The 20,223-nt window shown below is 43.3% G+C and overlaps 1 protein-coding gene and 1 pseudogene across 5 annotated transcripts in view; one reads left to right on the top strand and one right to left on the bottom strand.

Moving 5' to 3' along the window:
• Nucleotides 1-20,223, top strand: part of DNAH14 (dynein axonemal heavy chain 14) — a 283,313-nt gene that overhangs the window by 93,113 nt on the left and 169,977 nt on the right. For all 5 annotated transcript variants that reach the window (XM_060192438.1, XM_060192437.1, XM_060192440.1 and 2 more), the window contains 10 exons: nucleotides 2,072-2,159; nucleotides 4,622-4,875; nucleotides 8,751-8,982; nucleotides 9,685-9,738; nucleotides 10,717-10,862; nucleotides 12,523-12,591; nucleotides 13,526-13,712; nucleotides 16,436-16,512; nucleotides 18,726-18,897; nucleotides 20,047-20,136. In XM_060192438.1, coding sequence (XP_060048421.1) covers nucleotides 2,072-2,159; nucleotides 4,622-4,875; nucleotides 8,751-8,982; nucleotides 9,685-9,738; nucleotides 10,717-10,862; nucleotides 12,523-12,591; nucleotides 13,526-13,712; nucleotides 16,436-16,512; nucleotides 18,726-18,897; nucleotides 20,047-20,136 — 1,369 coding nt within the window. The remainder of the gene's footprint in view (nucleotides 1-2,071; nucleotides 2,160-4,621; nucleotides 4,876-8,750; nucleotides 8,983-9,684; nucleotides 9,739-10,716; nucleotides 10,863-12,522; nucleotides 12,592-13,525; nucleotides 13,713-16,435; nucleotides 16,513-18,725; nucleotides 18,898-20,046; nucleotides 20,137-20,223) is intronic.
• On the bottom strand, nucleotides 6,335-6,429 carry LOC132539154 (U6 spliceosomal RNA; annotated as a pseudogene).

The following is a 20,223-nucleotide window of genomic DNA, read 5'->3' as shown; positions in this document are numbered from 1 at the left end:
GGTGTTTTAGGATGTGCAGTGCTGCTTCAGGCTCTGCTCTGCTTCTCTCTCTCTCATTATTTATTTATTATTGGATACAGATAGAGAAATCAAGAGGGAAGGGGGAGATAAAGAGGGAGGGAGACAGAGAAACGACTGTACTTCCCCATTCATGAAGCTTTCCCCCTGCAAGTGGGAACCAGGTGCTTGAACCTGGGTCCTTGAGCACTGTAGTGTGTGTGCTTGAGCAGGTGCACTGCCACCTGGCCCCTCTGCTTCTCTCTCCAGCCCCAGACATTCACTGCAAGAGAGTCCTGCCATGTACCCCTTTTAAGCGTTCATTCTGTTGCAGCGGCTGTAACCATCTGAGCGTGTGGGTCAGGGTGTTGGGAGAAGCAGAAGGATTTAGTATCCTTATTTAGAAGGCCCCACTTTGGTTAATTTTTTTTCCAGAAACTCATCCCAGAGTCCCTACTGTGCTGCCAGAGTTGGCAATAGTTTTGTTGTGTTTTTTGGCTTCTCTACCTCGATTTCCATGAATCTAAACCAGTTTGCTTTCTCTCTACTATGAAGCCCTTGAAATTTCGATGCCCTAGAACTCAATTTCCTGCTTTCCGATCCCTTTATGTATTTTTTCCACACATTTCCTATAAATTGAAGGAATATGGCAGAATTTTAAAATCAGAAATCTTGATCCAAGAACTTGAGGTGAATGTGGTAAGTAAAAAACGAGCCAGAAAGTGGAAGACAGGTGAAGTACTGGGTAGTGTCTCTCATGTGCAATAATAATAACCAGAACCAACAAGCTGATGGGCCTCAACGGTAACAGTTCTGACGTGGCCCAGGAGGTGGCTGTGCAGAGGCAGAGCCCAGGACTTGCCTGAGTAAGCCCCGGTCAGTCCCTAGCACTATATATGCTGAAGGCACGCTCTAGCTTCTCTCCAGTGAGGTGAAGAAATGAATCTTTGGGGGCTGGGTGGTAGCGCAGCGGGTTAAGCACACGTGGCGCAAAGCGTAAGGACCAGTGTAAGGATCCCAGTTCAAAACCCCGGCTCCCCACCTGCAGGGAGTCACTTCACAGGCGGTGAAGCAGTTCTGCAGGTGTCTGTCTTTCTCTCCCCCTCTGTCTTCCCCTCCTCTCTCCATTTCTCTCTCTCCTATCCAACAACGATGACATTAGTAACAACAATAACTACAATGATAAAACAAGGGCAACAAAAGGGAATCAATAAATATTTTTTTAAAAAAAGAATCTTTAAAAATATCCAGGGGCTGTGATAGTTGCAAAACAACTCACCCTGGAGGGGCTGGGTGGTGGCGCACCTGGTTGAGCGCTCATGTTACAGTGTGCAAGGATCCAGATTCAAGTCCCCAGCCCCCACTCAAGCCCCTCACGGGCTCTGATGCGCACCACACCTGCAGGGCAACTTCACAAGTGATGACCAGAACTGTGGTGTCTCTCCTCTCTCTCCCTTTCTATCACCTTCTGTCTGGGGCAAGGAGAGAAAGGAAAATATAAAACAGATCTTCTGGAAACAGGAACCAGGCAGGCATGGAACGTCCTGATAACTCTGGTGGCAGAAACAAACAAACCGGCGCTCAGTGACCACCAGAGGACAAAGAGAAGGAAGAGAGGCCATTCTGGAAGTGGTAATGACACGGCACTTTGCTGGTAGGGACAGTAAGGGTTATTCCCAGAAGTAGAAAGTCACATTCCTGAAGTTCTACATTGTCAACCAATCACATCTCATTAACAAATAAAAGGGAGTAGAATGAATGTATCCAGTTCTGATAGGTCGTAAGGTAACAGCTTAAGTATTTCCAAAATACCGGAGGAGATAACGTAGAAAATATGATGTCTGTGAATGCGTATTTCTCTAAGTATCAACTCATAGCAAAGAGCTAGTGAACAACCCAAAGTAAAACGCATGAATATCAAGTTTAGTTAAAAGAAGTTTTTTTTGTTTTTTGTTTTTTTTTTTAATCAAAATCCATATGGTAATTGAATTTGTCATGTTCGGTTAGTGACTAGATATAAATAATAAAATAATAAATAGATATAAATAATAAAAGTAGATATTTCTGCTTCTAGATTTGTAAGCCTAGCAGTTGAAGACTGGAGATATCAACCTTTTCCCCTGTGGGCCGTATCTCACCCTGGACAAGTGGTCCTCACTGTGGTGAGTTACTCTGCTTGCTGACTGAATTCCAGTGAAGCCAAGACTCGGGAGCAAGCCGTTATGAACGGTGCTGCCACCTGCAGCTTCCCTTGGCAATCTTCAAGAAATAATCCGGAAAGCTGCAGAAACTGATACAGAAATAGGCGCTAAAACAACTGCAGGCAAACGTTCCTTAGAGAATCTGCTTCTTGGGCACATGGATGCTCGTTTTATAATCCCTCCAACTCGTCCTTCATCTAATTCTTTTCATAAGAAGAAGCTGAATGAAAATAGCCCGTAGTTTATTTTCCTAGGGAGATGACTACATTGCATGATACACATTTCCCACTGTTGTTGCAGGAAGAGGTGACACAGAGGTGTTAATCTCGCAGTTGTGCGGGTTCAAAGGTCGATGCAGCTGTCACCGGGTCAGACTCAAGGTGTCAGCAGAGCTCCGTTGCTTCCGTTCGTGCTCGTGCCGTGGGAGCCACTGGCAGTCCTTGGCCTTTGCCTTCATCTCTCACAGCCGGCACTCATTCCCCACTCATTCTGTACTCACGCCTCCTTTTGTACAAGCAGAAAACACTTTCTAGTTTTAGGAGTACGCGTGCTGACAGGCCTGTGTAATCCAGAATTCTCTCTCTTTCTCTCTCTCACACACATACACACACACACACACACACACACACACACACACACACTTTTAAATATTTTATTTATTAATGAGAAAGATAGGAGGAGAGAGAGAGAAAGAACCAGACATCACGCTGGTACATGTGCTGCCAAGGATTGAACTCAGGACCTCATGCTTGAGAGTCCAATGCTTTAGCCACTGCGCCACCTCCCGGACCACCCAGAATACCCTCTCTACCTCCTTTAGTCACAGCCACAGAGTTCATAGGGTCACATAACATGTCCTCTGCGTGTAAAGGGACATCTGTCCTCTCCACCGTGTGCCTATGTACTAAGTGAAAGTTTTTCTGGTGCTCGAGAGAGAAATTAAAAAGTAGGCGTGTATGATAGCAAAGAAACAGAAAACTGGGCGTAGTCACATTCTTATAATTGAGAATTACTCTCTGTCTCAATAAGCAAACAAACCAGCAAGCAGATAAATAAAAATGTGGTGGGAGTCGGGCGGTAGCGCAGCGGGCTAAGCGCACGTGGCACAAAGCGCAAGGACCAGCAGAAGGATCCTGGTTCGAGCCCCCAGCTCCCCACCTGAAGGGGAGTCACTTCACAGGCAGTGAAGCAGGTCTGCAGGTGTCTGTCTTTCTCTCCCCCCCCCCCGTCTTCCCCTCCTCTCTCTATTTCTTTCTGTCCTTTCCAACAACGACTACAACAATAAAACAATGGCAACAAAAGGGAATAAATAAATAAATAAATAATTTTTAAAAATGTGGTCCACATTCAACCTCTCCAGAAAACAAGTTGCCCCTCTGCCAGTGTAGGGAGGTGATGCGGCCCACTGTGTGATCTCTCTTGGGATGTTGAATGTTGAATAAGTGTCTCGAGGACACCGGCTTTTGACCAGGCTCTTTGTAGAATGACCGTGATCACGGTTCCTGCCTCCTGGCCCTAAACTCCACACCTGCCCACTGTCCAAGCCCGACCCTCCAGCCACCTGTCGGTCTCCTCTTCTTGCTCTGTGGCATCCTTTATGACAAAGCTGGGCTCTCTTGAATGCAGCCAAAGACACGGGCAAATAACCCCATTCTGTATCTTCTTAATTGGCTCTGGAAAACAATGACACATACATGTCTATAGTAATTATTCCCAGATTGATTTCTTTATAGCTCTGCTTACATGTTTCTAAAAAGCTTTAGATTTAGTATATCCCTAAGTTAATTTATTTTGTGACTTTACCCACAACATGCTTCTTCTCTCTGTATGAATAGTGACTGGAATCACATTTTACCCCCAATAGAGTCTAGAAATCTGGGACCCTTCTGCTATAGCAAAATAGTTTCTGGGTCAAAGCGTTACTGACGCAACAGCCTTCAAACAGCTCTAACTTGTCTGGCAAGAATGAGTAGCAAATGACAATTCAAATATCAGAAGTCAGACAAGCTTTCAGGATGCTAGGATTCCAGGGCACAACTCCAGGGACAGTACAGCAGAGTTCAGTTGGGGAAACAGTAGTGATTTCATCTTGGAATTGTTTGGGAATCTTCACTAGCACCAGGTGCTACCAGCCAAGCTAGGATGGCTTAAAAAAAAACAAGACAATATTTAGAAAATGTACATTTTATCCATGATAAATATATTCTCATTTGCTAATTAATACGATCCGCACACATGCTGATCACAACGTACCCTTTAACTCACTTGCATACAAAACTGACCCCCTCGTTACATGTGTGTACACACACACAGACACACACACACACACACCTACACCTCTATACATGCCCCATCATGGAAACATCATGGAGTGACCGCATCTCCGCTGCAGTAATCGAACCTATGTCTTCCTTTTTTTTCAGAGCCAGATAATGTTTTTTGACGACTGTATCAAAAGCTTTGTGAGCTCTCACTCCAGAGAAGAGCTGGAAAAGGTCCACATTGGCATGCTGTCTCGCCTGGAAGAGATCGCAGATCTGGTTGTGCGCGGCTCCAGTAACATGCGGACCAAGGCTGTGCTCGGGGCCCTGCTCACCCTTGATTCTCACTGCAGAGACATAGTCAGAGATTTGCTCCTTAAGAACATCTTCAACGTAGAGGATTTTGAGTGGACAAGGTAGGTGGCTCTAAATCGTAACTGTACAGTCTCATTGCTCATATCTGTATCTCTAAGAAAATTGCTTAACTTAAACCTGAATTTTAACTTCCTGGACCATACAGAAATGTCAAGCAAACGGCATTAATTTGAATGCCATTTTTCTTTTCTTTCTCTTTTCTATTGTCCATCCCCCTCATTTTATCTTGTTACTCCTTTATCCTCCGAAACTAACTACAGGTTTTGTTTTTTTTTTAAGAGAGAGGCAGAAAGAGATAGAAGGAGAGAGACTGAGACCACAGCACCAAAGCTTCCTTCAGAGAGGTGGGAACCAGGCTCGAACCTGGGCCACTCGCTCACTACACTCTTTTTATACTTGCAGCTTCCCTTTCGCCACTAGGGCAGAGGACAGTTTTCAGGGGACAGTGAGGGAACCTCCACTTCTACCGTCCTCTTTCTCCGTGGGCTGTCAGTGCTGAGCCCAAACCAGAGACTGTTCCAGGCCAATTCTCGTAGAATTCTCTTCCTCCTACCCAGAGTCAGGTCATATTTAGACACAAATAGAAATGCACAGAGAAACAGAGCCATAACTTGGGGGAGAAGAGATCAAGAGCAAGATTCCTTTAGTAAATGTGAAGTTTCAAACTTGGGAATTAATTTTTGGGCTAGGGAGATAGCGTAATGGTTATACCTGAGGACCCAACGTCCAGGTTCAATCCCCAGAACACGCTGTGCTGCCTAAGATCTTTGCTTTTCAAGAAGGATACTCTTTTTAAGAAATTGTATTAGTGACTTAGTGTTGAATTACAAAATTACAAGGTAACAGGGATATAACTCCACACCATTCTAACCATCAGAGTTCTGCATTCCTGTTCTTTCCATAGGAAGCTACAGTAGTTCTCCCAAGGTCACAGATATGGGTTGACTATTATTTCTTGTTATTTATTTATTTTTATATTACAGAATTATATGTTGACAGGGGTTTGAATCCACACCATTCCCACAACCTGAGTTCTGAATCTTCAGTCTCCCCACTGCCACCCACCACAGTTCCCCTAAGGTTGTAGACATGGGTCAGCCATCATCTCTATAACTGTCTGTCCACATTTATACATAGTTGCCCACCCTTTTTTTTTTTTTTCTTTCTGATTCAATCCTCTCTTCCCCTTGAAGCCACTATCGGCATCATAACTACCTCCATATGTCCCTCTCCTCTTCTTTCTCTTCTTTCTCTCTCTCTCTGGGTGCTGATGGGACTGGAGTTCAGAGCTCTCTTTATCTTCACCCTAACCCTTCTCCCCCACCAGGAGTATGGATCACGGTTGTTTTGGGGGCTTCTGTAATTGCTTCTCCGCTGAACATGGGCATTGACAGGTCAATCCACACCCTTAGCCTGTTTCTTTCTCTCGCCAGTGGGCCCAAGCTCTGGAGATGCGAGGGTCCAGGACACACTGGTGAGGTTGTCTGCCCAGAGAAGTCGAAAAATATGGAACTGTGTCATGCTTGCACAGGGATCATGCCTATCTTCTCTGTGTCGTTCCAAGTTTTTTGTATATGTGCTGCCGAAGCGAGCATGGTTGACTATTACTTCTTTTTAAAAAAAATTTTTTTAATTATCTTTATTTATTGGATAGAGACAGCCAGAAATCAAGAGGAAAGGGGTTGATAGAGAGGGAGAGAGATAGAGAGACACCTACAGCCCTGCTTCACTCCTCATGAAGCTTTCCCTCTGCAGGTGGGGACCAGGGGCTCGAACCCAGGTCCTTGCGCATTGTAATACATGCGCTCAACCAGGTGCGCCACCACTCGGCCCCGGTTGACTATTATTTCTATAACTATCTGCCTATATTTATATGTATTTGCCTGTTTTGTTTTTGTTATTTTAATTTCTTTATTGGGGTATTAATGTCGACAGTAAATACAATAGTTTGTACGTGTGTAACATTTCTCAGTTTTCCATGTAACAATGCAACCTGCCTGTTGTTTTTTTTCCCCCCATGTTCTCATCTCTTCTTTTCTAAGTCACACCTACACCTATTACTTCTTCCAAACATCCTTCCTTTTTTCATCTTCTCTCTCTGGGTCCAAATGGAGTTGGAGTTCAGGGCCCTCTGGCCATCTTCCCCCTATCATTTCTCCCCCTCTGGGAGTCTGGACCAAAATACTTTTTGGGATGCAGAAGGTAAGAAATCTGGCTTCTGAAGTTGCTTCTTTTCTGGACAGGGCGTTGACAGGTCGATTCATACTCCCAGCCTGGAGAGACACATTTTGTATAAGCTCACTTATTTGTCAAACCTAAAATGACCTGAATTCTCAGATACAGAGGACACATTGGTGGTTACCAGCAGGTAGGGGAGTGCCTAGGGGTGGAGGGTGAAAGTGTCCCAGTGTACAAGATCCTGTTGTAAGATGAGTAAGTTCTGTAATGCAGTGTAAAGCATAGTACTGCGACTGCCCTGTGTATCTGAACAGTGTTGAGAGAATCCATAGTATCACCAGAAAAGCCATGTGAGCTGTGTCGAATGGTGGGTGCTCACTAGACCTATTGGGTTAACCATTTCTGTATAGTGACTGCATTGTAAGTCTGAAATTTCATGTCAGTGCCCAAGTGTTCTAAGACTAGAAAAAGACGACTGCTTACTGCAAGATGACAAGTGCTTCACAAATCTAGTTCACTCTGGAAAAGGAGGGCTTTTTTTTTTTTTCTCTCAGAGCCAGATCCTCACACATAGGCGATTTCACCACTCCCTGAGTGACTTCCATTCAGTTAGAGAGAGAGGGAGGGAGACACACCACAGTGGCTGATCTTCCCCCGGTGCCAAGGCAGTCCTATGTGGTGCTGGGGTTTGAATCTGGGTATATGATAAGGTTCATGCTTTAGCCAGCAAGCTATCTTTCCAGACCTTAGAGGAGGAACTAGAGCATTCACAGCATTTCTAAAATAAACACGATCAGTTTCTCCATACTTAGGACAAAAAACATTTCTCTCAAGCCCACGTAGCACAGATCCTGGCTAGAACGAACACTATTGTAAGGCTCCTACTGGACGCCATGATAAGTTTCACTGAGATGATTCCTATGTGTGAAACCTCCTTACATGGTGACAGGTTGTATGTGACCAGCTCGGCACTGTTCCCTAAGGCTTCTTTCCACAGCGGGGAGTGTGCTTATGCCGGTCTTCTGCATTCTGGCGCTGGTCTAACCCAATCACTGATAAGTCATTCTTCGCTCCAGTCCTTAGATTCTTTTTTTTTTTCTTCCTGTTTTCACATGACTCAAATATATTTCCCACTCAGGGTTAAACAAAGTTCTCTTTGGAATGAAGAGTATTTATTGACTGAGAGACTTTCATGACTGGGAGTGAGAGAAAGAGAGATTTGCTTTAAAGTACCAAGAAAGGAAATACAGCAGAATTGTGCCATCTCTTATATACTAGCTACGCTTTTGAAAAGTTACGTGAACATTTTCAGAACTGATCTTTTTCCGTAGTGCAGCAAGTAAGCTCACTGAAGGATCCTTCCCAGAAAGTAAGCAAGCCCCGGACAGTGTGGGATTAGAGTGAGGCTAGTGAGGGAACCTCCCCTCCAAAAATGAACAATCGAGATGAATAATATAGTCAGGAGGTATTTTAGCATGTCAAAACAAATATAAAAATGCATGATGAGCATATTGTGTTAAAATGTAAAAAAAAATAGAATCCGTTCAGGGCCCGGAGCAGGATGGCAGAGGACCCCATGCATGTACAAAATAGAATCCACACCTAGACCAGTCCTTAGATTTTAATATTTTCATTTCTATGTCTTTGGCCAATGCTTCACTTTAATCTTTATTGTGCTTTTGTCTGTAAGAGATATCTTTGCCCAAATAATGTGCGGGTTTAAAACTCTTGTTTACAGACATTTGAAATTTAGCTGGAATGAAAAACAGAAGCTGTGCTACATATCTCAAGGAGATGCCAACTTCACGTATGGCTATGAGTACCTGGGTTGCGCCCCGAGGCTGGTTGTCACACCCCTCACCCACAGGTGCTGGCTGACTCTCACTGGTGCGCTGCACTACAACCTGGGCGGCTGTGTGGCCGGCCCGGCCGGGATGGGAAAGACAGAGAGTGTCAAGGATCTAGCAAAGGTACGTGGCCTCTAGAGCCAGGATCAATGCCCACTTTCTGTTGGCATCTTAAGCGTATAGTGTGCCTGCTGTTCTGGTGTTTCTAAGATTTCCCAAACACACTGGTACATTGTTCATTCGTACACTGACTGACTGTTGAATGCCTGTGGTATGTGAGCCTTGGCAGCGCACCTCAGCAAAGTAACTAATACGGGCTGTCCACTCACTTGGAAAATCAGCACACCCACCAAATAATATGTGGATGGTTGCTTTGCCTTTCTCCCCTTCCTGAGGGCCACACACAGATTTTTGCTTATTCTTTGTGGTTACTAGGAGTGAGTGAGTGAGTAAGTGTGCGTGCGTGTGCGTGTGCATGTGCGTGTGTGTGTGTGTGTGTGTGTGTGTGTAAGAGAAAGAAGTCACATTGTAGTCTGTGATGTCGCTAGAATGCTTTCTACCTTAATTTCTTACGTGTTGATGTGTTTAAAAACATGACTTCAATGTCCCATGAGTGAGAGTCAGCTGAGCCATGGCAACATACACAAGTTTATACTATAGTGAGGCATGTGGATTTCTAAATTCCATATGGAATTTATGCCTACATTGAGAAGTATTCTCATAGACCTTACAGGAGCAGTAACACTACTGCTTAGAAGTTTTGACGTTAATGTTTTGTGTCATAACTTGAGAAATATATTAAAATCATTCTTTTTTGTTTTCCAGTCCTTTGGCAAACACTGTGTGGTCTTCAACTGTTTTGAGAATTTGGATTACAAGGTAAAGCTTAGTTATATGCACACAGGAAAAAATACTGTACGCATTAAGAAGTAAGTCACTTAGGAGTGACAGAAGAAAGTATTATTTTATTCATCGTATGTACTAATAAAACTCTATTACTTGTTTAAACCATTAAAATAGAGTAAAATGTAGAATGTAATAAGAAGTTAAAACAACACAGTTTGCTATTATCCAACTGAATTGCTTCTTAACATGTCAAGAATAAATACTGAGTTTTTTGGCAGGCATGTTTTCTGGCCAGAGCCTCAACTCCCCGGATAGTGTGCGTGCCTTGCCAAGTATGTAACTCGGGTAGCAATGCTTAGGGCCCACAGCCGACACCACATGGCTGGCTACTCTTTTCTTCTCTGCTTATTTTACTACCACAGTTTCTTTTTTTCTTTATTTCTTTATTGGGGAATTAATATTTTACATTCGACAATAAATACAGTAGTGTGTACATGCATAACATTTCCCAGATTTCCATATAACAATACAACCCCCACTAGGCCCTCTGGCATGCTTTTTGGACCTGTATTCTCCACCCCACCCCACCCCAGAGTCTTACTTTCTACCACAGTTTTTAAGTACCTAATAATCTGCCGCTTTTGTAAACCCTGCAAGAGCATCTCTTAGTTTTTATTTTTACAATAGGAGCCTTGGTTGGAACTAGAAAAAGGAGTCCCTTCCTTCAGTCACTTTACTCAAGGCCCTTGTTGACAGAGGAGGACCAGGAAGAATGGTGCCCTTGCCCTTGGCAGCAGGCTGTGGGCACACGAGCAGTGCCCTGACAGCAGGCCCCCAGAGCTGCACAGCTCGAAAGTTGACTTCCTGGAGGTCCACTGCAAACCAGCCTAGGGGGCAGGATATGTGGACTGCCTGCCTGCCTGCTTCAGCAAGATTAGAAGGATAGATATATATTGTCACCCTAGGACTGTAACCCGTGTGATAATTTCAGTAATCCATTTCCTTTTTAAGGTAATGGGCAATTTCCTGTTCGGACTAGTTCAGTCAGGAGCGTGGTCTTGCTTTGATGGATTCAATCGAATCAGTGTGCAAGTTGTTTCTGTGATCACCTCTCAAATCCAAGCCATTAAAGCTGCAAAAGACAGCTATTCTGTCAGGTATTTAGTAAGTGTGTCTGTGCCTTTGGTTCATTATTAGTAAATGATTTTTTTCTTCCATGTTTTGCTTTCTGCCATGCTTGCAGGCCCACAGACCAAAAAAGAAAAGGTCTGCTTATTTTTAATTATTCCTTTGCTCAGCTATAACTAACTTTCACGTTAGCTTTTTCTTTTTTTCTTGGAGGTATCCAAATTCTTGCTGAAGCTTGGAACATTCTCCATTTGACCAGGATAATGATGCAAATGTGTTCCAGTTATCTATCTTGTTGAGCTTAAATTCTCTTAGTAGCTTTTTACCTTATGGCATTTCATTTGGAGATCAGGAGGGTTTTATTTTTTTTTCCCCTTTATCTCTTGTTAAAATATTCCAGCCACACACCTGATGCCTTCTTTCATCCCATTACTCTGAATTATTACACTTTTATTGAAAATACTATACTAGCATTTGCGCGTTAGGATTGCTGGTGTTTACTGACCCAAGCAAGCCATCTTCCCCCTTCAGATAAATTAAGGACCTCACATAATTTACTCTGTTGCCATAATTGGAAATGTAGGTTCATATTTCTATTATGACCTAATATTTCTAATTCAAGTTAGTGGATGCTCCAGTCTTAAATCCTAACGAGTTTGTCCAAAAACTCCTTGAAGCCCCCCCCCCATCTGAGGCTGTGAGGATGGGGGTCACAGTAAGTCATGTTTCACCAAGGCTTCACCACATTGCCGTCCCTACAGAATCTCCCTCAGTTGTGTCCAGGGAGGCCTCAACTTTTTCTTTTTTTAATATTTATTTATTTATTTATTTATGTATTTATTCCCTTTTGTTGCCCTTGTTGTTTTTATTGTACTTATTCTTGTTGTCATCGTTGTTGGATAGGACAGAGAAATGGAGAGAGGAGGGGAAGACAGAGAGGGGGAGAGAAAGACAGACACCTGCAGACCTGCTTCACCGCCTGTGAAGCGACTCCCCTGCAGGTGGGGAGCCGGGGGCTCGAACCGGGATCCTTACGCAGGTCCGGGCCTTGCGCTTTGCACCACATGCGCTTAACCCACTGTGCTACCACCCAACTCTCTGGAGGCCTCAGCTTTTGTCCCAGCTGTTCTCCCTCCTAGTTTTGACTACCCTTCTAGGAATAAACTGTCTGCGAAATTCCTCCTTTTCTCTTACACTGGTGCTAACAGCACAGCTTGGAGCAGTAAGTGGGTGAGGGGCATTCCCCGTGTCTCTGAGCAGTCTCTGATGAGAGCGGGTCCCATTCTAAAGCAGTAGCTGGGTGTGACTGGCCACCCCTCCGCTGTGCCATCCAGGCGTCTCTGGGCCATGGTGTCTTCTCTAGATTTTTTTCCCCTGTGAACGTCGGTTCCATCATAGGGATGTCTTCTAGCCTCCAAACCTCACAAAACTCTTCACACATGGTAAAAATAAATAAAATTAAAATTGAATCTCAAAAGGTCTCACAACTTTGAAGTTCAAAACTTCAAGATTTTTTTCCTTCCCTTCTTACCATTTGTTTTGTTTGTTTGTTTTGATTTGATTTTTCCTATGTGCACAGTTTAGATTTAAATGCAACACAGCCTTAGGAAACTTACCAAACTACTTGTAGCTATGACACACTTTGAAAAAAACATTTATCTTACTAATGACTACTGTAATGTCTTGTAGATTTATACTGGAAGGAAAAGAAATTCGGATCAACATGTCTTGTGCAATTTTTGTCACCATGAACCCTGAGTAAGTGTCAGCTGATGTGTGGGAGGAGAAGACACGGGCTGAGACCTTTTTTTTTTTTTTTTTTTTTTTTGCCTCCATGGTTATTGCTGGGGCTTGGTGCCTGCACTCTGAATCCACTGCTCCTGGAAACCATTTTTCCCATTTTGTTGCCCTTGTTGTCGCTGTCATTTTTATTGTTGTTATTGCCGGATAGGACAGAGAGAAATTGAGAGAGGAGGGGGAGAGAAAGACAGACACCTGCAGACTTGCTTCACTGCCCATGAAGTGACTTCCCCTGCAGGTGGGGAGCTGGGGGCTCGAACCGGGATCCTTACACTGGTCCTTGTGCTTCACGTTATGTGCGCTTAACTTGCTGGGCTACCACCTGGCTGAGGCTCTCTTCTTAAGCTTTATTCCCAGATGGAATGTCTGATACTGTGTGTCTGTTCATAACTCACCCTCCACCACCACTCTGCTACCTACACCATTTTTATAAGCAACTGTATATCTACCCTTAAGTATATGGATGATCTCACATTTAACTTTGGACAATTTGACTTCGTGGATATCCAGAGAAAAAGGAAAAGGTGGGCATTTGGTCAAAGACACAGGCAGAAGAGCTGGTGACGGGGGCACGGTGACTAAAGGATATGACAGTGACAGGGAGTGGAGACGGGGCAGCCCCAGTAAGCGTCCGGTGCTGGTGCGCTGTGGCGACCTCAGGCGACAGGGAACTGGTGTGAGGTGAGTTGTGGGTGGAGGCACCGGGAGAAGAGATCAGCCCTTGGACACTTCGTGAGATTCAAAGTGCAGCAGAACCCAGGGTGTCAGTTCGTTTTCAGACAAAGTTCACATAGGAGGTAGCAGAGTTGCTTGTAGAAATGACATTATGTGTTTCCTCATTTAAAAGTCACCACTTTCCCCCCCCTATTTCTTTCTTTGTCATCCTCTTAAGATTCAACGATCGAGTAGAACTCCCAGATAACTTAAAGTCTCTGTTTCGCCCAGTGGCAATGATGACGCCCCATTTTGAGATGATTACTGAAATACTATTATTTTCAGTCGGCTTCAGATTTGCAAAAGAACACGCTGCAAAACTAAATAACCTTTATGAGTTAGCTAGTAAGCAACTCTCTCAAAAGGTAACAGACCGCTTCTCTCCGCATAAAGATGATCTTAACAAATGTCCTATTAGTTATTTTCTAGCAAATAAATTCTTATCTAATACATACATCTTCTCTATAATGCTGGTGGTTCCTATGCTGCGTAAATCATTTCACAGCCTGAGTAAGACCTTGGATGACGGTGCTGGGTGGTGACACACCCAGTTAAGCACAGATAGTCGGACCTACACAAAGATCTGGGTTCAAGCCCCTGGATCCCCACCTGTGTGTGGGGGGGTCATTTCACAAGCAACGAAGCAGGTCTTCAGGTGTCTTTCTTTCCCTCTTTATCTTTGTCTCTCCTTCCACTCTCAAGTTCTTTCTGTCCTAGCTAATAAAATGGGGGGAAATGGCTACCAGGCCAGTGAATTTGTAGTGTAGGTATAAAAAAAAAAAAAAAAAAAAGAAGAACTTGGATGACCCAGAAGGGAAATTTTTGCACCCCTTCAGCAACAAGTCTATAACAACGTAAATAAGACTTTATTGTATTAATCCAGGAGACTAGCACTCCTATCAGCAGACCCAGACTGTGCACCAAGTTGGAGATAGAGCAGTATCTGAACTCTGAATCAGTTTCAGCTCTCTGCCTCCAAATCTGGAGAGTAATTAAGTGGTATAGGTTATAGATTAGTTTCTCCATCGAGAACGTTAACATTGAAGGCTAGGGATGCAGCATAATGGTTATGCAAAAAGACTTCCACATCTAAGGCTTTAAACATCTCGGGGTGCAATCCCCAGCACTACACGAAGCCAGAGCTGAACAGTGCTCTGGTAATAAAATAAATCAACAGACAAACAAAGTCTAGAGCAACAGTTCTCCAACTTTAGACCAAAAGACGTTGGAAGTCTTATTAAAGTAAAGTACAGACTTCTAGGCTCTACGGTCACCTTCTAATTGTGTCTGGTGGTGGGACTTAAGAATTTGCATTTCTCCCCACCTGTAGGGGGAAAGCTTCGAAAGCGGTGAAGCAGGGCTGCAGGTGTCTTTCTGTTGTCTCTCTCCTCTCTACCTTCCCCTCCCCTGTCCAATTCTCTCTGTCTCTATCCAGTAATAAATAAATGAATTTAAAAAAGTTTAAAAGAATTTGCATTTCTAAGAAGGTGTCATATATTTCTTCATTTATTTAAAATTCCATTTACTTTTTTGTTTATTTTACAAAGTACTGCTCAACTCTGGCCACTGATGGTGACAGAGATTGAACCTGGAACCTCTATTATTGTTTTTAAAGATTTATTTTATTTCACAAGAAACACATGGAGAGAAAGAGAACTAGAGCATCACTCTGACACGTGCAAGGCCAAGGATCAAACTCGGGACCTCGTATTTTTTGTTTTTGTTTGTTTTATCTAGCGTTCTATCACTATACCATCTCCCAGGCCGCTAGAAATGTATTTATTTAGTTAGTTATTTAATTTTATTTTTGCCAGAGCACTGCTCAACTCTCTGATGACAGTGCTGAGGACTGAACCTGGGACCTCAGAGCCTTAGGCATGAAATGGTTTACAGGAATTTTTTTTTCTGCTTTATATATATATATATATATATTTTTAAAGAAAGGAGACATTAACAAAACCATAGAATAAGAGGGGTACAATTCTGCACAATTCCCATAACCCAATCTCCATATCCCCTCCCCTCCCCTGATAGCCTTCCCATTCTCTATCTCTCTGGGAGTATGGATCCAGGGTCGTTGTGGGTTGCAGAGGGTGGAAGATCTGGCTTCTGTAATTGCTTCTCCACTGAACATGGGCGTTGACTGGTCGATCCATACTCCCAGTCTGCCTCTCTCTTTCCCTAGTAGGGTGGTGCTCTGGGGAAGTGGAGCTCCAGGACACATTGGTGGGGTCGTCTGTCCAGGGAAGTCTGGTCGGCATCATGCTGGCATCTGGAACCTGGTGACTGAAAAGAGAGTTAACATACAAAGCCAAACAAATTGCTGATCATGGACCTAAAGACTGGAATAGTGCAGATGAGGTGTTGGGGGGTATTCCCTGTAGGCTCTTGCGTACTTCTGCTTTCAGGTATATATTTTTCCCTAGTTTATGGACACATGTGAACATCTACTCTATCTCAGGGGACCTGGTCTATATCTAGGTTTGGGGACTTTATTGGGGAGTGGACCACCTGGAATGGAGTTAGAGAATACTATGAAAGGAAAGGTCTCACCCGAGTGATGAAGCTAAAGGGTTGTCATTCCACACCTGAAGTCTCTGGTCACAGTCTGAAGTGAATCATGTTGGAGTGGCACTCAAGGAAAATTTTTTTTACAGAGCCATTGCTCTGGCTCCAGGTCTCACATGTTTCTAATGCTTCTGATCTGAATTCCATACTTTGAAACTTTCCGAGCAATATGCGAAGTTAATGAGTTGTTACAGCTGAAAATGGTTTGGACAGAAAATTATGTTATCTCCAAAGTGCTGCTCTTTTGAATTTGTTTCTCAGTTGCAGAAAAAGTTTAATTCTGCTACTGAATTGTTAACGCCTTTAATACTTGCTGTTCTTTCTTCAGAAGACTTTCAGGAATACCGTTGTGGGAGAAAAGAGCAAGCATTAGAAATGTTCTTGAAGGTGTTTTGAATGCATATCGTTTCCCTGTATAGCTTAAATGATTCACGACTTAACGTATGCTCAAAGCATTTATTTTTCAAGTTGGTCCATTTCTCCTCCACAAATCTAACTGAAATATTTTCATGTTTTATAGGAACATTATGATTTTGGTCTGAGGTCTCTGAAGACAATTTTAATGATGGCTGGAAGGAAGATAAGACTGTTAAAACGGTCAGTTGAATTGAAAATTCAGTTGAGAAAAGAACTTGTGAAATTTTAGATAATGGGGGCCTGGGTGTTAAGTGCACATGGCGCAAAGCACAAAGACCAGCATAAGGATCCCAGTTCGAGCCCCACTTGTAGGGGGGTTGTTTCACAAGTGGTGAAGCAGGTCTGCAGGTGTCTCTCTTTCTCTCCTCCTCTCTGCCTTCTCCTCCTCTCTCCATTTCTCTCTGTCCTAATCAACAACAACAACAGCAATAGCAACAATAATAACAATAGCAAGGGCAACAAAAATGGGGGGGAATGGCCTCCAGGATCAGTGGATTCATAGTGCAGGAGGCAAAAAAAAAAAAGCATAATGTGTAAAATTAAATTCCACTTGACTACTTTCTCTCTTTTTAATTTTAATTAGTCTAGAACTTTTCTTTTTAGTTCTTAAAGATATTTTCTTAATTTCTTTATTTGGGGATTAATGGCTTACAGTAAATGGTAAAATTTAATAGTTTGTACATGCATAGCATTTCCCAATTTTTCACATAACAATACAACCTCCACTATCCTCCTCTGCCATCACGTTCCAGGATCTGAACCCCCCCTTCACACCCCCACCCCAGAGTCTTTTACTTTGTTCAATACACCAACTCCAATCCAAGTTCTGCTTAGTGTTTTCCCTTCTGATCTTGTTTTTCAACTTCTGCCTATGAGTGAGATCATCCCAAATTCAACCTGTTTCTGGCTGATCTCACTTCACATGATTCCTTCAAGCTCCATCCAAGATGGGGTGAAGAAGGTGAAAGCACTATTTTTAACAGCTGAGTAGTATTCCATTGTGCATCTAGACCACAACTTGCTCTGCCACTCATCTGTTGTTGGACATCTGGGTTCCAGGTTCTGGCTATTACGAATTGTGCTGTTATGAACATATGTGTACGCAGACAGATATTTTTGGATGGATGTTTGATTCCTTAGAATCTATCCCCAGGAGAGGAATTGCAGGGTCATAGGGAAGGTCCACTTCGAGCCAAATTTATTTTTCTTTATTTTGTAATCTGTATTATTATGATGGAGACAGAAACAGGGTGAGAGAGGGAGAGAGACAGAGAGGTACCTGCAGCACTGCTTCACCACTGATGATGCTTCCTCCTGCGGGTAGGGAGTGGGGGCTTGAACCCGGGCTCTTGAGCATGGTAACTTGTGTGCTTTACTCATTGCACCACTGCCCAGTCCCTAATTCTTCAATTTCAACAGATAGAACCTACGGAAATTTCAAATGCCATACCCAAATTTACACTTTAGTAGAATTTGAATGAATCATTATCTTTGTATCTGATGTCATGTCACAAAATTCGATATGATACCATCTCTCCCTATATATATTTAATACTTACCTTCCCCTCATTTATCCAAACAGACTGGCCATCTTTTCCTTTTCTTCCTATTTTTTTTTCTTTTCATGTAAAGAAAGATCTATGTCTCCCCTATCTAGTGGAGGTCAGGCTGCAAACTAGGTCACACATATGACAAAGCAGGGCAGGCACCCTTCCGGGTATCTTGAGAGCCCTTTTTAGGGATTTTAAATAAATAAGTAAACAAATCGGGGGCTGGGCAGTAATGCAGCAGGTTAAGCGCACATGGCACAAAGTGCAAGGACGGGCATAAGAATCCCGGTTCAAGCCTCCAGCTCCCCACTTGCAGGGGGGTCGCTTCACAAGTGGTGAAGCAGGTCTGCGGGTGTTTATCTTTCTCTCCCCCTCTCTATTTTCCCCTTCTCTCTTAATTTCTCTGTGCCCTATCCAACAACAACAGCTATAACAACAATAACAATAATAACCACAACAAGGACAACAACAAGGGCAACAAAATGGGAAAAATGGCCTCCAGGAGCAGTGGTTTCGTAGTGCAGGCACTGAGCCCCAGCGATAACCGTGGAAGCATTTCTTGAAACATTATCTTGAATTAATTTTTGTCATCTGCAGCTAAAAAGCCTTACTGACACAGTGCCCACCCTGCTGAGTGACTAGGAGGTGGCTTTAGCCAACTAGAGACCTTCCTGTCCCTGGGGGTCAAATGAACCTAACCCAAACTATACAGCTTCTTTGCAGTGGGGCGGGGGGAGGAACGCTGGGCTAGCCACTGCTCAAAATAAACTGTAATGCTCCTAGTGCCACCAGAGTGTAGCTGCCGCCATGTCCTTTTATGTCCCCTTTCTCTAACCGCTAAAGGAACTCCAGTGACAGTCTTTCTGAAGCGGATGAAACTGTGATCATTGTCGAGGCTGTGGAAGAAGCAATTCTACCAAAATTTCATCCTGAGGATGTGCTGCTTTTTGAGACAATTAGAGAAGATATTTTCCATGGAGCAGCATCTTCCAAAGTAAACGAAATCGCCTTGCAGGTAAGAAGACTTCTGAAAATTGTCGCAACTAGTTCAGATGTAGAATATAAATAAGGATAAGAAACTAGCCGTGAGCTAAAAATACTGTGGTCATCCCTAAAATAGCCAATTCATATGATCGATCCCCTGGTGGTGAAAGGTTCGCTGATGTTTATTCCTCCCCTTAGGGGCTGGGCTGGGTCTGGAGCTGCTGTGCGCTGCGGCCTGATGGGAAGGAGAACGGTGGACAGCTGCTACATGTCATGTTCCCCCATTTTCTCATCTTTCACATGGAAGGGAGGTTTTTGTTGTTTGTTTTGCCACCAAGGTGTCTCTGGGGGCTCACTGTCCACATGAATCTGCTACTTCCAATGACTTTTTTTTTTCATTGATAGAAGGTAACAGACAGAGGGGGGGAGAGAGAGAGAGAGAGAGAGAGAGAGAGAGAGAGAAGAGAGTCACCTAGAGCACTGCTCCACCTCTTATGAAACTTCTCCCCACAGGTGGGGACCAGAGGCTTGAACCCACATGCATGGTCCCTCATACTCTGCTGTCCCATGGCTTCTTGTCACTTCCTGCGTTCTGTGATCATCAGAGTTGTTGTCCTAAACAAGGTTGACGACAGCAACAAAGCAAGTCGTGCATCAGTGTTGCCCATAGTACAAGACCCCATTAGTTCCCTTGATATATGACCATTTCACAGTCTAGTCAGACTAGGCCCTTTCCTCAATATGTCCTATGCTTTCTCCTTTTTTCATCTTTTCTTCATCTTCATGTATGTTTGTTTGTTTTTTACAGCTCCCCCCCCACACACACGTGCACACACACACAAATTTCTTCCTGTTTTCTGACTATCCAGTAGTCAGGCCTTTAAGTGGAGGTTTCCATGTTTTTAATCTCTAAGTAAGACACCTTTTCGTTTTCTGATTTCATTATTAGTTTCTAGTCCTCCTGTATTATGACCAGATAACATCGTCTTTTATTTATCCTCGGGGACTTAAATTGTGTATTTACAACTCTCATCTGTAACTTTCATGAATATCCCGTATGCTCATGAAAAGAAACCATATTCTCTCATTCATGGTAATAGGCATTTTATGGGGTTACAGATTAAGAGATTAGTTTGAAATCCATTTAAAAATCAAAATCAATGTCTTTACTCTCTTTTAGAAAGCAATGTTCATTGCAACTCATCTATTGGGATTACAACAATGGCCAAGTCAGAAAGATAAAATCATACAGTTTTATAATCAACTTCAGGTAAATATAGATTGTACAGTATGTTAGTAGTTCCTTCCCCCTGGGTTTTAATAGATATGAAGGGGGTAAAAGCACAAAGAGAAGGGA

The sequence above is a fragment of the Erinaceus europaeus genome, chromosome 6, assembly GCF_950295315.1.
Source record: "Erinaceus europaeus chromosome 6, mEriEur2.1, whole genome shotgun sequence".
NCBI lineage: Eukaryota > Metazoa > Chordata > Mammalia > Eulipotyphla > Erinaceidae > Erinaceus > Erinaceus europaeus.
Note: the sequence above shows the minus strand (reverse complement) of the source record. Positions and strands in the feature narration are given on the sequence as shown.